The sequence below is a fragment of the Dermacentor variabilis genome, chromosome 6 (assembly GCF_050947875.1).
Source record: "Dermacentor variabilis isolate Ectoservices chromosome 6, ASM5094787v1, whole genome shotgun sequence".
NCBI lineage: Eukaryota > Metazoa > Arthropoda > Arachnida > Ixodida > Ixodidae > Dermacentor > Dermacentor variabilis.
In genome coordinates, this window is record NC_134573.1 from 26,728,040 (window position 1) to 26,743,792 (window position 15,753).

The 15,753-nt window shown below is 45.6% G+C and overlaps 1 protein-coding gene across 4 annotated transcripts in view; it reads left to right on the forward strand.

Annotated features, from left to right (window-relative positions):
• Positions 1–14,764, forward strand: part of l(2)10685 (5-methylcytosine rRNA methyltransferase l(2)10685) — a 60,921-nt gene extending 46,157 nt beyond the window's left edge. For 3 of the 4 annotated variants that reach the window (XM_075694891.1, XM_075694893.1, XM_075694894.1), the window contains 2 exons: positions 8,102–8,253; positions 12,325–14,764. In XM_075694891.1, the coding sequence (XP_075551006.1) occupies positions 8,102–8,253; positions 12,325–12,720 (548 nt within the window). In that variant the 3' untranslated portion in view covers positions 12,721–14,764. The remainder of the gene's footprint in view (positions 1–8,101; positions 8,254–12,324) is intronic. The other variant, XM_075694892.1, reaches the window with a different exon arrangement.
• Positions 14,765–15,753: the final 989 nt, after the last annotated feature.

Here is a 15,753-nt window from a genome sequence, read left to right on the forward strand (position 1 = left end):
CATCGCTTGGTTGGCCCCAAAACAGGCATTTAAAAAAAAATGCAAGGAGGTTGCCGCGGCAGCCTGTCAGCTTGAGAAATCCAGAAGAAATGTCGACTTGCACACTGGCTACTTCTCACCGGCTTGCACGAGAAAACCCCACGTCTTTCAGCCTTGTTTGCTTTATACAAAGCTTGCCAACATCTTTCTCCAAGGCATCCAGGTGCTTCACATAGTGCAACGGAAGGTCTCTCGGGAAGCCCTAGAGGGACTGAATCATCTTCAGGGCCTCCTGCAAGGACAACGTTGAGGCAGCCCGCCCTCCCCCCACTTCGCACTCATTTCTCCTTGCACGCTCTTACCCCTCGATGGTGGCGCCCCCTTGTCCGATGCAGTACAGTCACCAACCGTTTATTCGGACCTCACGGGGACTGCAGAAATGTCCGAATAAACAGGTGTCCGAAAAAGCAAATTAAGAAGAAGAAAAACGAAATCCTTTATTTCCATGCACTTATTCGGGCTCGGCAGTAGGCTTGAATGCGTCGTTGCATGCTGTTTCGTTTACGCGCAATCAGATAAGCATGAATCTCGGAGAGGGTCGTACGGTCACTATAGGTGGCTGAAAGCACAGTCACTGCTTGTACATGCTCCGCATGCGACGGCAGCGTAGCACATGATGGGTCATCTTCCGACTCGGAGTCATGTCTGGCGGCGCAGCAGAAACCTGACGAATGATCTCGCCGTCGTCGAGTTCTGCGCATGTCAGTACAGCAGTATCAGTACCTGTGAAACTGTCAAATGAGGCGTTGTCTAGAATCGCAATGCAACCACTGCGCAAGTCTCAGCAGAACATTTTCGGCGTCAGTAGGGAGCACATCGGTAAGCGACAAATCCTAGACCTCCCGGCACCCGCTTGCCGGCATTCCCCAGTGCAGTCTGTGCGGGCACTGTCGGCGCCATTAGACACTCGACGCGATGTTTCCGTATGCCGCGTTGCATCAGCGCAACCTCGACACAGCACACAAAGCAAACATCACCACTACATCACGCCGACACCAGTCGTACAAAAGAAAAACGTGGCCTACTTGCAGCATCGTGCACGAAGAAAGAAACAAATCAACTGCTGGATTGTCTTGACATGGCTTACTAAGCTGAGACCGGAACTGCTGTAGCTATGAACCAGGCAGAAACGATGATTATGAGCGGGGATTTGTAGTAGCACCACTTCGTGGGGCAGCAAAGAGGCTCCGTTCAAAACAAAAATGACGTTCAGCAAGTTGAATTATGCACCGGTCAGAGTCGGTGCATGGTGCTCTTGATCGAGTTGGTTCAAGGAGTGTCCGAAAAATCAGACGAGAGATTGCAAGGTGTCTGAACTTTCGGCAGTTGTTATACATTATGGTCTATGGGGAGAATGGCGGTGCTGCGAAGCAGGCCGAATAATCGAGCATGTCCGAATTTTTGGAGTCCGAAAAATCAGTCTGCGACTGTATAGCCGATACCACACTATAATGCGAGCGGGATGACCGCTTTTTAGTCTTTTTTAGTCGCTTTTTAGCTCCTATTTATTTGCTGTCACACTGAAAATACATCTGAGAGCCTTATTTCAACCCTGGGAAAAAGAAAAAGTGGTACTAAAGAAATTTTAGGGAAAAAAACATGTTAAAAAAATGTATGCTTTGGCGTCACAACAGGGATAGTGTGGATAGTGCACGGTCGCATTTTTCGCTGAGTATGGTTTGTGAATCGTCGCAAGTAGCTGTGAAGCGTGGCTGTCCCGAGGTGTTCATCAGAAAGTACAAATCTCTCGAATACCGCCGAACGGAAGCAGTGACTGAAGCCGCATCATGCATTTGGGCATGATGTAGCTAGAGCCTACAGCCTCACAATGAAGATTAAAATTTATTACTTTCGCAGTGACTGGTGCACTATGGCTGATAACCTTAGAGCATGCTGGGTACAGCGTCCAGCTTCCTTTTGCTGAAATCACGCATAACTAAAGGCTAATTGGTCATCCAAAAAATGGTCCTAATATATTAAACAACATTAAACAGAAAACGTCCTGCATGAATTAAACATCATGCACCCCGAAAACGATTCATTGTGTATGAACATTAATGAGAAAACCCAGTAAGGAAATCGTAAATTTTGATAGAATGAGCAGTGTTTCCCAGAGAATTTTCAAAGCTGAAACATTATGTTTTTGCTAAAGTACAGGGTGTCTACCAACCAGGAAAACGAATTCTCAGGGATTTTGAGTAGCCTGGAAGAACTCAGGGAAAACTCGGGGAATTTGTGCCTCTATCAGGGAAAATTAGCTGTAATCTTATTGAAAGGGTCCAACGTCGTGGTAATGCTGGCTCGAGTAACAGACAGGAATTGTAATGAATCGTCTTTGACGCCCTGTTGTCGGCTGGAGGAGTTGCCAGTGTATAGTCAGTGACCGACTTTCCGGATTCTCGATAATTTGGACGGCTTCGTGACCGTCCGGAATGTGTCAGAACGTCTGAAATTTCGGGCACAAGAACTCTTCGCTGTCCGATTTTACAGACGTTTTGCTGTGACCGCATGTCTGAAACGGCATTAATCAAAGCCACCACGCTGCCATTTTGATTGCCTGGCCCCTTGGACTGGCACTCTCGCACGCAGATCCACTGGCGGCCGTAGCCACCACTGTGGCAATGCTAGGCCTAGCTGCTTTGATGTTTGCTATGAAGTTTCTTGCTGCTGGGTGGTGTTCTTTATTGAAAGAATTCGCTGCTGCCAGCAATGGCTTGGACTCCGCCTTTGTTGTCCTCGCGATTGGCTTAGAAGCTTGAAAAGCATGGTGCATTGCATAATGCCGGTTCCCGAAAGTCAGCTTCGCCTCTGTACAATAATCTTACTTGGTACAGCATATGCAAAAGTATTGCAGTGAAGCATAACAAGCGTGGGAAGGGGCTATTGCCACGGGACACAATATGTATTCCTTAATTATGCACGACGCGTGCACCCGGTATTTCCTGTCACAGTACGAGCACTGATATGCCAAATACATGTACCTACAGGCCTTCAAAGCGTTTTTGAATGTGCCTGTGGCGATTTGAGCCTTTTAGGGCTGTAAATGACATGCATTTATTTTTTCCAACTGGCCGATTTTTTTAATGTTTTCGCGGCCCCTAGGGAGTTTGAAAAATCGGATGTGGACTGTCCAACTGACCGAGGAGATGCTTCAAATGGTCCGTGGGGTGAATGAGTGGTGGAAGGAGGACAAGAACAGAAATTACCTACGCAATGAGGAATCAATGGGAAAGGAAGCGTGCCGCCGCCTCTTTGAAAGAGCTCGAGCTCAAAAAACGTGTTGGCTGATGCCGAGATGCAGGTGTTGTTCCTCATTCAAACCAAAATAAACTCTTTAAAGCAGTGAAACCAAACACTGAGATGTTGTGTACAGGCTGAGAGTATGTCAGGACAGTTGAGGTTGACTTTTCAGTTGCTGAGAGAGAATCTTAGTTGTGACAAAGTTCAGGCCTCATACCAATGAGCTTGCTATCAGTTGATAGAAATAGCTCTTATTCAAAAATATTTACTTATGTATGCGTCTCCTTTTCATTCGTATTTGAAAATGTTCGACTCAATTTGGAATGGGTTTTACCATTTTTCTCGCTGTGCCCTCTGTTTTCTTTTTAAATAAAATAGATATTACTCCTTAGTGTTCAAACTGGATTAAGTCATTTTTTTTTTCAGCATGCTTACTAGAGAGTGACAGCATCAGGCAGCATGGTGTCAGCCTGTCTTGAGATAAAACAAAGTTCTGGCTCATTCAGGGAATCTTGCAAAGGTGCTCAGAGAAAACCTGGAAAACTCAGGGAATTTTAAATGTCAGCTTGGTAGACACCCTGACCTTGCCTCCCCAGCTTTCACTTTATTGCCGCAGAAAGTTGTCTGCGAGTGTAGTGGCTGTGTCTTGCGGCCAGGCTGAATGTCTGGCGCACTGTTTGCTCTCACGGCAAACATTACCACTACTGCCATGGGGATGGCAGTGAATGTCAAACGTTGCAAGTGATGAGCCATCGTAGCTTCCACACTGTTGCACCAGCGCAAATCCATTAGTATGTGCATGGTAGTTTGGGTACAGCTTGCAAGCATTGAGCTGTTGAGGGTCACTGCAGCCACTTCAGCAGTGATGAACATTGGTAAACAACAGCCAAGGCATTAGTCACAAAGGCTCTTCTAAGTCCACTGTATAGCATACAAGAATATTTGTACATGACGGCACCCCAGGTTTCTAGGCACCACACATTCTGCCACTTAGTTCTTTTGGACATGATCTGTATGCATTGCATTTTGGATATTGTAGGCATGAAAAAAAAAAGAATCACCTGCTTCCATTCACACTTTTCACCCTACACTCGAATATGGCTTGCCGACTGGGAGCAGCAACGGTTTCCATCTTGTCATCACTCTCGTTGCGCTTTGCCAATGTCATTTTTGGTAGCAAGCTAGTGTGAGCAGAACTATGAAGCAACAGTGAACCTATAGGAAAACCTAGATAATTCATAATTTGGTTAAAACAAAAAATTTGAGCAGTCCAGTCATTTTCAGTGTAAGTTCTACCGGATAACTTAAATAGCCAGCGCGGCTCTATTCGTATAATTTGTAGTTTCCGGCCGGCAGCAACATGCGACAGCCTCCCGGCAATGGGAAGCTGTCGGCAAAGCCGGCGCACTGGGCCCAGCCTCCGCAAACCCTAGCAAACCAATAGACAGCACCGCCCTCAACATTGCACTTCCCGTTTCCTATTTTCCACGTGTAGGGCTGCATCGCATTCTTGGCATTCCTCTATGCTTTGTTGCCTGTGCACCTGCATCATCATTGCTTATCCGCAGTGCTAGTCAGTGGCGTGTGCACAGCTGTCTACTGCGTGTGAAATCTTGGCCGTGTGCGCTGCTCATGCTCGGCTCATCTGCCGAAGTACAAAACACTGACGCTGCAGGAGAAGGTGTGCGTCATTGAGGATGCATAAACGTTCACATGCACGATGGCGCAACTCGCCAAGAAGCACAAAGTACCCTTGTTGATATTTGCAACCATTTTGAAAAACAAGGCAAAGGTTATTTGGGCATACGGGATGATGCTTTTGTCAAAGCTATCAAGGATCTGCTTCCTAACCTACCCAGACGTTGAAGCCACTTTGATGTAGTGGCTAAAAAATGCAAATGCTGCTCATCTGCCCGTGAACAGCACTATCCTATGGGAAAGGGCTGATGAGCTGGCACTACACTTAAGCCACGAAGAATTCAAGTGTAGCAACGGTTGTTTTGCCCATTTTAAATGATGACACAACCTGACCTACCTGACTTTGTGTAAAGAAAGCGGCAGCACGTACGCAAATGTTGTTGATGGCTGGCAGAAGGATACATTGACTCCACTGCTTCAGGAGCACGGAGGTGATGACCGTGTACAATCTAGATGAAGCAGCCTTATTTTATAAGATGCTTCCTACTAAAACATTTGCTGCCAGGGAGACGGCTGTCCCGGGGAGGAAGTAGCCCAAGGACAGAATTACCTTCCTGTTCTACATGAGCATGTCTAGAAGCAGCAAGCTTCCATTCCTTGTGATCAGCAGAGTGGAGAATCCCCGATGCTTCAAGGACGTACATATTCCTCCGAGGGATGCCGTCATCTACAAACATAATAAGAAGGCCTGGATGATGGCAGTGATAGTAGAGGAGTACATCTGGCTCCTCGACCAGAAGTTTGCTGCCAGAGGGCGGAAAGCTCTTTTTGTTATCGATAACGGCCCAGCCTACGGTGACATCACAAACCTGGAAGCCATCAAGAGTGTCTTTCTCCCTGCAAACACAACAGCCATATCTCAGCCGATGGACTAGGGAGTGACACTGCAGACGAAGATTTACCGCCATGACCCATTGAAGCGGATTCTGCTCTGCTACAACAATGGCAAGCAGTACTCGATAGGTCTCCTCGGTGCGATTTGCCTGATTGTGTATGCCTGGGAAAAGCTCAAGGCAAATACCATAAGGCGATGCTTTGAACATGCTGGATTTGGTAAACACTGTGGGGAGGACCAGAATTACGCTTAGATGATGCCTAGATGAGGGAGACTCGATGTGTGCCCAGATCACTGACTCCAGCAAAGAAGACGGCAGCAGACTAGGCATCGCAGAATATTCAAATGTAGAAGCAGATGTTCAAACAACATATGCTGACGTGGAAGATAAAATCACCAACAGTGTGCCAGTCAGCGGTGACAGTGACGATAACAAACCCAGCCGCACGCACGCTTTAGCACCGGTTATCAATTTCTTGAACCCGCAGCTTTGTTGAGTGCAGCAGTGGCTATTTTGATATGCTACGTGTTGTGAGTCAGCTGGGGAAAATGGCACTCCGGGCAGCAAACTACTGTGCCAAGCAATCCTGTATCAGTGATTACTTCAAGGAATCTTTCTCGGACATGGAAGATAAAGGTGATTTCCTTTTGTGGCAAGTTATTGATTTTCTGTTCTTTTTCTTCTTCATTTCAGTTAATTCAAAAATCTTCTTAATTTGAAGAATTTTCGTGGTCTGGCGGCCTTTGAATTATTGAGATTTTACTGTTTCTTTGTCACACTTATTCGACCTGGAATTTCTGTTTCTCATGCCAGCCTGTAACTTACACCGTTCTAGCCACCAGTTGAGTCTCTGTTTTGCAGATATTAAACAACCTGCTTAAGATGAATCATGACAGATATATCACTTGCGCATCTAGGTGAACGAGAAATAAACATGCCAAGCGTTTATTCAACTACAGATCCCGCTCTGACATGCTTCACAATTTTTTTTTTTCCATGCACAATCTGAGAGTGAAATGTGTTGGCTCAAGAGCTTGTTGTCCTTGTCTGCCGACGCCTTTTAACATTGATCTGGTTGCGGGAAAGTGGGCTTCTGTACTGTGGCCTTTGAATTCGGCGAGGTGCAGGCAGAGTGTCGCCGTGGTGCATCCAAAGTGCATGGTGGCATGCAGATGATGTTCGCAGGGGTGCTTTCAGATGATGTGGAGGCACTCCCCGACCTCTTTTACAATGCTGCAACACTGCCGGAATAGTCTCCGCTGCTTCAAAATTTGTTACACGCATTGCTATAGCCATGTGTTTTTCAGCGCCGATCAGATTTGTATTCTATATGCATTGTCAGACCGATCGAGTGACATTTATGCCACATTGCCTCAGAGGCGCTTTAGAAAACAGTGAAAAGCACAAGCTTGCACTGAAACTGAAAAAGCAGCCACCCATTGTGCACTTCAGCAGTCTGTTAGATTTGCATATCCAGTGCACATCTTGGAGTCTGTGTGAGGCGAAGCTTTTGTGAAGTGGTTAATTAAATGCTAACAAACTGCTTAGCTTCTGCGACACATTTTGCAGCATAGCAGTTGCTTGCCTGCCCAGCAAATCAGATAGATGCGTAAACCCCCGCCATAAAACTCACCTCATCCACGCAACCACAAATTAACATCGTCTCCAAGAACAGCTCACTTTTTATCGCACAATCTCCGGGATCGGCACGTTAACTGTTGCAGTATCTCCGTGGGACCTGCCCTCCTTAATTAACTAGAAGCCAACCGAGCGGATGCACCACACCACAGGAAAGAAGGCATAGAAAGCTCAGCTTTGTTAAGGGAATTATGTGCTTGAAGGTGCATATCACTTGTTGCAGTGAGGATATTTTGGCACAGTTTCTTTTTTTCATGGCATATTACTCAGGTGGAAAACAGCCAGCGAACAACACATCTGCAGGGGAAGTACAGATGGGGCTAAATGAAAATCAATTCATTATTAAAGTGGAAAATTGGGCAAGTTGATATGCATTCATAATGGTAACAGCTCAAACAAAATGACGACGGAGTGAAAGGACACAGGGCAGCCCTTGTATACTTGCGCTGTCCTGTTTCAGCAAGACAGTAGCGTTTCAGCATGACAGTAGCAGCAGCTGCGGTCAGCGAAGTCCAGGAGGATTTGCAAAAGAAGCTTCACTTTAAAACATATGCAACATGCTACACTGGCGCCACCAGAAGTTCTTTGGCATCTATGTCACTGAGAGTGTACGCGTGAAACATGGCCCTTGTCTTTTCTCTCTCTCACAGGCCGTGCAGTGGCATGTGATGCATCGTCATCCCGTGTGAAACGTCTCCGTGAGTGTCTCCGGAGCTACGTGCCAGAGAAGCAGCTGCACAAGGTCTCTGTGCTGCATCACAACCTGCTTTCGCCTGGCTCTCTGGGCTGGCAGTTTGACAAGGTGCACTACACACGCTGCTAATTACAGCAGTGGGCTGACAGACAGTGAGCCCAGCTATGAAATAGCTCTAGTTGTTTGCGGTATGTTGCAAAGGGTCACACAGCAGGTAGTAGAACAAAAAAGAAGATATGCATTACGTTAACAGATGGAAAGGTGGTAGAAAGCAAGTAGGTTTTGTTTGAGTGTGCTTTTTCTTTTCTTATTATCCTTCAGCAGGCTGTATTGCATACTTCTAGTCCTTAATTTCTTCTTCATATTTTTACCATTTGTTTGCATAAATTTAATGCATATTGTGAATTTAATGTTTGTACAAGTATAAATCTCTCAGTTTATTTGCTTATTCATTGTTATCTACAGCCTACAAGAGTAATGCATGTCTGTAGGTGTTGCGGCAGTCTTTCATTTTCTTCTTGCAGTCTTTTGGAGTATGACACTTTCAAGCTGCTGTATGCAGCTTTTTGTCTGGGCCACGTTAGAAAGCTAACTGGTGTAGCTGATTGAGGAAAAATTCAACAAACTGGCAAGTCCAGCTAGTTGGTTGATGTTCATAATTTAGACAGATCTCAAAGCGCAACAGCACACATACACAAAAGCAGAAATGGAAAAAAGCAGACAGGACAGTGCTTCACTCACTCTTTTGCATATCTCTTTCACAGTTAGACTCAATAATAAGGGTTTGTGAATACTCAAATACAGTAAACACTCGCTTACTCAAACTCTGATGTCTCGAAATACCAGTGTAGTCGAAAATTTTTTTTGCAGCCCGTGTGTTCTTCACCTCTAATCTTGAAAAATATTTGTGCTGTACTCCGAATATCTTGAAACCTCGTTTTCAAAAATAACAGGGAACAGGCGGTGGGACAGTGTCGCTTGCACTCCCTTTTCGTCCAGCAGCAGCTATCTACCCAAGTGATACCAGGCCACGCTCTCTCCCTCCCTGTTTCTCACTTATCTGTCCCCCTTTTTTCTGTCAATCAGCCCTCACACACACACTTGCTTACCTGCTTGCTGGCTGCCATTTTGTTTGGCCTCATGCAGCAGTGGTGAGCTGCAAGCCGAAGGCCTTTTCTTTTTTTCTTAATATAGGAAGCTGTTGGGCACCAACAGGGTCACAGCATACCAATAGTAGCAGCTTTGAGAAAAGTGACTGGCACTTTTGACCAGGCATGACCAGCCCACACGCTGGCACCCAGAAGCAGCCAGGGGCAGTATTTTCAAGTGATCACTTTCGGACATAGTTCCACTTTTGCAAGGCTCGACACTGGATGCGTCGTAGTATACAGTCGACAGTGCTCTTGGCACTGTTTGAAGCTGGCGAGATTGGCGGAGCCCACTAGCCTAATAGTGTGTTGGCATACTGCCAAAAACACTGTGGGCCATTACATGGATGCACGCGGTGCCGAGGGATGCGAAATCTCGTGAAAGGGTAACTATCTTCGAAAGTGGTCTCCAGACAATACCGCTCCAGCGTGCGAGTCCCATAGCGTTGCAGTGAGATTGCAGCTTGATAAGGACGCTCGCTTCATGTTTTGCACGACGGTGAGGCATAAATGCAGCATCATTCTTTGGCGTCTGCTAAAGGCATGGCAAATGCACTCTTGTGCAGTTCAATTTCTCTTTTGAAAGTGAAATTGTCTGAAATTCATTATGATACAGAAGTTGTCAGAATTTTGGATGTCTCGAGATGGTTATGCTTTTATGACTGGCTTCAAATATTGCATTAGGACGAATTGTCTTGACATAGTGCCAGTATCTCCGTTGCCCATAGACACCAGCGTGTGTGATTGCCGATGCATGCAAAGTTAGACTGAATATTACTAGCGGCATCTTGTAAAGGCTGCATGTGGTGTATGCTCGGCCAGTAGGCTTCTGTTTCTGTGATTTTGTTTTTCTAGTAATTCTTTTCCGGTTTTTGCAGCTTCATGTCCATGGTGGTTTACTGTTATAAGAATATGAACGGAATAGTGAACGTTCCAATAATTCTGTTCACGAATAAAATATCTGCTATATTTGGTTTTCACTATATTCACAATACTCACTATATTTGGTGATAGACCCAGCCGTCGTCAGTGCCTTGACATAGACAACGCTGTGTTCCCACAGCACGCGATCTCTATCATTACAAAGTACATCCAGGTAGACAGGACCAATGCCTAGCGATGTGGCTGGTTTCCTTATTTTTATTGCCGTTTCTTTTTCTTTCTTGAACCTTGTCTAAGGGGAAGCTTTAGTGCAGGTGCTCCTACAATCATGGACAAGTTTTCATGGCAGTGAAGGGAAAGCTACGGGTACGTAACTTCTGCGCGTATGTTACTGTGGCAAGTATTCCAACAGTATTTGACAATGCTCTTGGTTTCTCGGAACAGGTACTGAATCACTATAGCTTCCACCTGTGACAGTTTCACATCTGCCCAAAATAAAAAAAGATTAAAGCTGGATCATAAGTCAAATTTAACATTCACTTGTCAAATTTCTCCTTTTGTTGCGATAAATAAGATTTAATTATTGAAGATTGCAAAAGTAGACTTTTCAAAAAAGTCAGCAGTTTTGTCTGAACGGTAAAGTAAATTAGTAGACAGCTATACGAAGTAAGAATAGTAGTTTTATCGGCCGTATAAACGTGTAAACGCTTGCTTGCTAACTAAATTAACAAGCATGGTGCTATGCACACACAGGCAAACATGAACACATCTCACTCGATGACCGCACACACTCGTCAAAACGCTGCAGTGGGAAAGCATTGCAGCAGCACTGAATGAATTGACCTTCGTGCTGCCTTTCTTGCTTCAGCACAGACTAAGCGGCGACATCACAGCACAGCACGAAACTATCGGCACTAGGCGCACTCTGTCACTAATGCAGATTGCTTTCAAGATGGGACCCGTGCGGCTGCACCATGCACAGCTGCCGCCAGAGTAGAACGCTCCCTCCCCTCCTCTCGGTACCTTGCGCCCGGCGGAAGACGGTGCACTCCTTCCCTGCTTTCCTCCCTGCACGCGCAAGATTGAGCCACCATTGTCGGCTCACACTCGCATGATTCCACTTGCACATGCAGCATACAGCGCACAGCAATGATTTTATTGTCCTTGGACTTTATACGGAGCATCACGGCGATGCAGATGAGGATGGCAGAAATGTGCCTGGAGTGTCAATGTAGTTCTTACGCAGTAAAAACAACCTAAAGTTTACAACTCTTAATTCAGCAGTAAAATGCGATATCACAATTCTGTAAGTTGCTCCTTATGATTTATGTAATGCAGAGAAAATTGATATATTATACACTGCTCTAAGATATTGCACTAATTTAAGAGTAGGAGGTAGCAAAAGCCTCATAAGCATCATAGCAGTTTTACACAAGCTGCAAATTAATATAGGAAGTTTGCCCAATCAAGATGCTTTAACAAATGCAGTTTACAAAACTGCAATAGTACTGGAATCTTGATGAATGGGAACCACTTAAACGGAACTGCCGCTTAAACAGAACACCATCCTCATGGTTGGTTGATTTTGTATTCGTACAATGCTCTCTTCAATGTCTCTCAGTAAATGGAACTCCTGATAAACACAACCAGTTTCCCTGGTACCTTGAGGTTCTGTTTAAAGAGAGTGCACATTATCTGTCTTTGGTGCAGAGTCACAGATTTGTAAACATTGTGCTTCTAATTTTTTAGCTTACTGATTTTCACCAATTTTGTTAAAGAATTGGCAGCCCTAAATCAGAGCCCTGCTTTCTATAGTTACTAGAATTTCTCTGAAATGCAACAAATTTTATTCAAATAGGTCCAGGGTTTGCCACATAGAAGCATTTCTGCATTTTACACGTATTTGAATTGGGAAACATGACTTGGCCCTGAGCTAAAGCTTCCTCTTAAGTCATGCTGTTGCTGCCATGAACATAATACATGTACGAACTTGCCCAAGTTTGTGTTTTCTAAGCACTTCAATTTTGAGGTAAGTAACATGCGGTGTCATCAAACATTAAAGTGACACATGTTGCGAGCCACTTTGCCGGACCGCCTGTGCTGTCGTTTGTACGAAAAGTCCCAGCGCTGGTCATTTGCTGTTGCGCAGATCCTGCTTGACGTTCCATGCACCAATGACCGTCTGTCCGTGGCCGAGGATGACAACAACTGGTTCAGCCAAAAGCGGCAGCAGGAACGGCTCGAGCTGCCCCAACGGCAGATGGACATGCTGTGCCAGGCACTGCCCCTGCTACGCTTTGGTGGCAGCCTGGTGTACTCCACCTGCTCCCTGTCGCCCATTCAGAATGACGGCGTGGTGCACATGGCACTGCAACAGCTTCAGCGCACCAGCTCGGCCCAGTACGCCATTGTCGACCTGTCCGAGGCATTTGCCCCGCTACCTTTTCGCTTCTTCGAGGGCTGTCGCTACGGGCAGCTGGCACTGCCGTACCTGCCCAACAATGTGGGACCATTATATGTGGCACGCATCGAGCGTATACGCTAATAACACCTCGGGTAACCCTGTGTGGAGTGACATTCTGGGCTGGCATCTGCCAAGTGAGGCCGTGGGGGTGACTTGAGATGGTGCTGAACACAGTTTCTCTGTGTAGGTGCCAACTAGTCTTGTATTGGTCCTGGTTCAGCACACTCGAGAACTGCAGGGCTTTATGTATGCAAGAGGCGTGTCTGTCTGGATGCATTCTGTACCAACATGTCTGAAGCACGGCTATTCTTGAAGAGCTCAGACTATTAAAAGCAACAGGGCCAGAGCTTGTTATACAAAAATCATGGGTCTTCTGCTGGTTGCCGCCAGCATTAAAGAAATACTGATACGTATTTTTAAAGTTGTAGCAGTTCTATCTACACTTCTCGCATGTAAAAGAATCACACTTTGCCAGTATGAGAGTTTCAAAGTTCTCGTTAAACCTCAGTACAACGAACTTCAATATGACGAAATTCTCGATATAACGAAGCATTTAGGTTTTCATAACCTCTTGCCCATAGAACGCCATGTATTATTACCTCAATATAATGAAGTGTGTGTGTATGCGATTCCAATATAACGAAATTTTACTGCCGCCGCAAAAGAATGCCAAGACAATAAATTGAAACTTCCGCTGACACAGATGGTCAAATGATTGAATTACAAGCGGTGCTTGCAAACGCACCTCTGAAATCGTTCACCGCACGACAAGAGCGACCCCGAAGTGGAGCCGCATCATGTTCTGTATAAAGTACGAAGTACAAGCGCGATAAGATCCTATCGTGCCCCGCGCACTGCGTGCTTTAGGCGCGAGTGAAAGTGTGCAAGGCTGAGGACAAGAAAGGTGGTGGCTTCACGAGTGACTCGCGCGAGCGAAGGGAAAGAGAGGGAAGGGACGCAATCAACCACGCGAGGGGGGGGGGGTGCGGAGTTGATGTAAGTTGGCGCGCATGTTGACCGTGGCTGCACACAAGCTTGGCTAAGTGCATATGCAGCCATGCACCCTGCATTGGAGGTAATCTGTCGCGTGTGCAAAGAGTGGGCATGCCGAGACAACGTGGCACAATGTAAGCTGTCTAATTGCGCATTTAGTATTGGAAGTTGTGTAATCTCAAGTTTCAGTGACCCATTAGAGTGAGAGGCAAACGAAGCATTCGCTCCCCGCTGCCGGCGCTTTTCCCAATAGCATCGTCCCAGTATGGGCAACGCCATCAGCCGCGGGGGCGGAGCACATGCAAAAGTGTGGCTGGCTTTGCTTAATTCGTGCCGCCGTGTGAAGATATTGTCAACGTACATGGGATGAAACCGTATCATTCATTGTCGACTCCCAAATTTATCAAAATGAATTATCTCAATCTACTCTTTTTACTCCGTGGGTTAGTCGTGAAATCATCCACATTAAACATGAGCTAAAACAATTAAGAAAGAAACAAAATATGTGTAAGAAGATCCTCATGGAAAGAGAATAAATTGGCAATTAAGGTGCTACAAGCAAAGCATAATTCACTTTTTCACTTCCAGAATTTCTTAGAACTGATCCATCAGAATTTTGACATTACCTCAGAAAGACAAATGAATCTATTCAAAAGATTTCAGTAAATGATCACCTTGTCGAAAACGCAGCTGATATAGCTCACGCATTTAATCTATGTTTTCATAGTGTTTTTCCCCCCAATGACAACTACAGCATGCATAAGGAGCTCTCGAGGACAGGTGTACCAGTGATAACAAGCGAGGGTGTTCTACCCATGCTACGAAAATTGAATGAGAAAAAAAGCGCGGGTAAGGATGGCATTCCTACTGCGTTCACGAAATACTTTGCAGCGCAGATTGCAGACTACTTGGCAAATCTTTTTCAGCTTTCTTTAACCACCAGTGACCTTCCTGATGACTGGAAGGTAGCATGCGTTGTGCCAATTTTTATGAAGGGGGACAAGCTTAACATAACAAATTATAGGCCCGTGTCGATTATATCTACTTATTCGAAACTTATGGAACATGTCATAGCTGGATATAAAGGTCTTTCTTGTCTAATAATAAAGTTTTGTCTCCTTATCAACACTGATTTACCAAGGGAAGATCTACTACGACTCAGTTACTCACCACTGTACATCATTTTATAATGGCATTGGACCACTCGGGGCAAATAGATGCATTCTTTATAGACTTTAGCAAGGCGTTTGACAAGGTGTCGCATATGAAACTAATACATAAGTTGAGATTAACCGGCCTTCCCATCTACTTAGTGAATTGGGTTGAAGCATACTTACACAGCAGAGAACAATTTGTTGTAGTGGATGAGTGTGTGTCTGATATGCTCCGTTTCTTCTAATGTGCCTCAGGGCAGTGTACTCGGACCCTTGCTTTTCTTAGTTTATGTAAATGATCTCATTGAATGTTTATCTGATTCAGTGCGTATAAAATTATTCGCTGATGACTGTACTATATACAAAGAGATATTGTGTGAGAGTGATCACATTGTATTGCAGGACATATTTCCTGCTTGTGGTAGTCGCCGCCAAATTAGATGTGGCCAACCACATTTGATTAGATCCACTACAAAGCAGCAACTCGGAAAGTGTGGCTAGCGACAGCTATCAATATGCATACGCACCGGTACGAGTAGTACGAGCCATTCATCGAGGGCACTTTGGGAATGAAGCATATACCGGAGCAGGACACAAGGCGAGGTAAAAGTCGACACAGCATCAGGCTTGGGGGTACGTAGTCTTGGTGGAAGATCATCGGACTGCTCTAAGCTCGGCCGGTTTTGTTTATACCGGGCATGCTCGAAGTGAAACGAGCAAATCTGGCTGCTCTTCAGCGGGGTCTATTCTAGGCGACCAGCGGGGCGCACGAGCTCAGATTACTTCTGCCACTTATCGACGGCGACGGTATAGCCAATGAGCAACAAGCCAATCGAACAGGCGATCGCTGGGAAACGGTATGTAGGCAGTCGGACGCAAGGCCGACGGCCCTTGCGACCCGTCCGCAGCTGGTAATAAAGCATCTATATTTGTCAACACATTCAACGTCTGCACATTTATGTCGCTC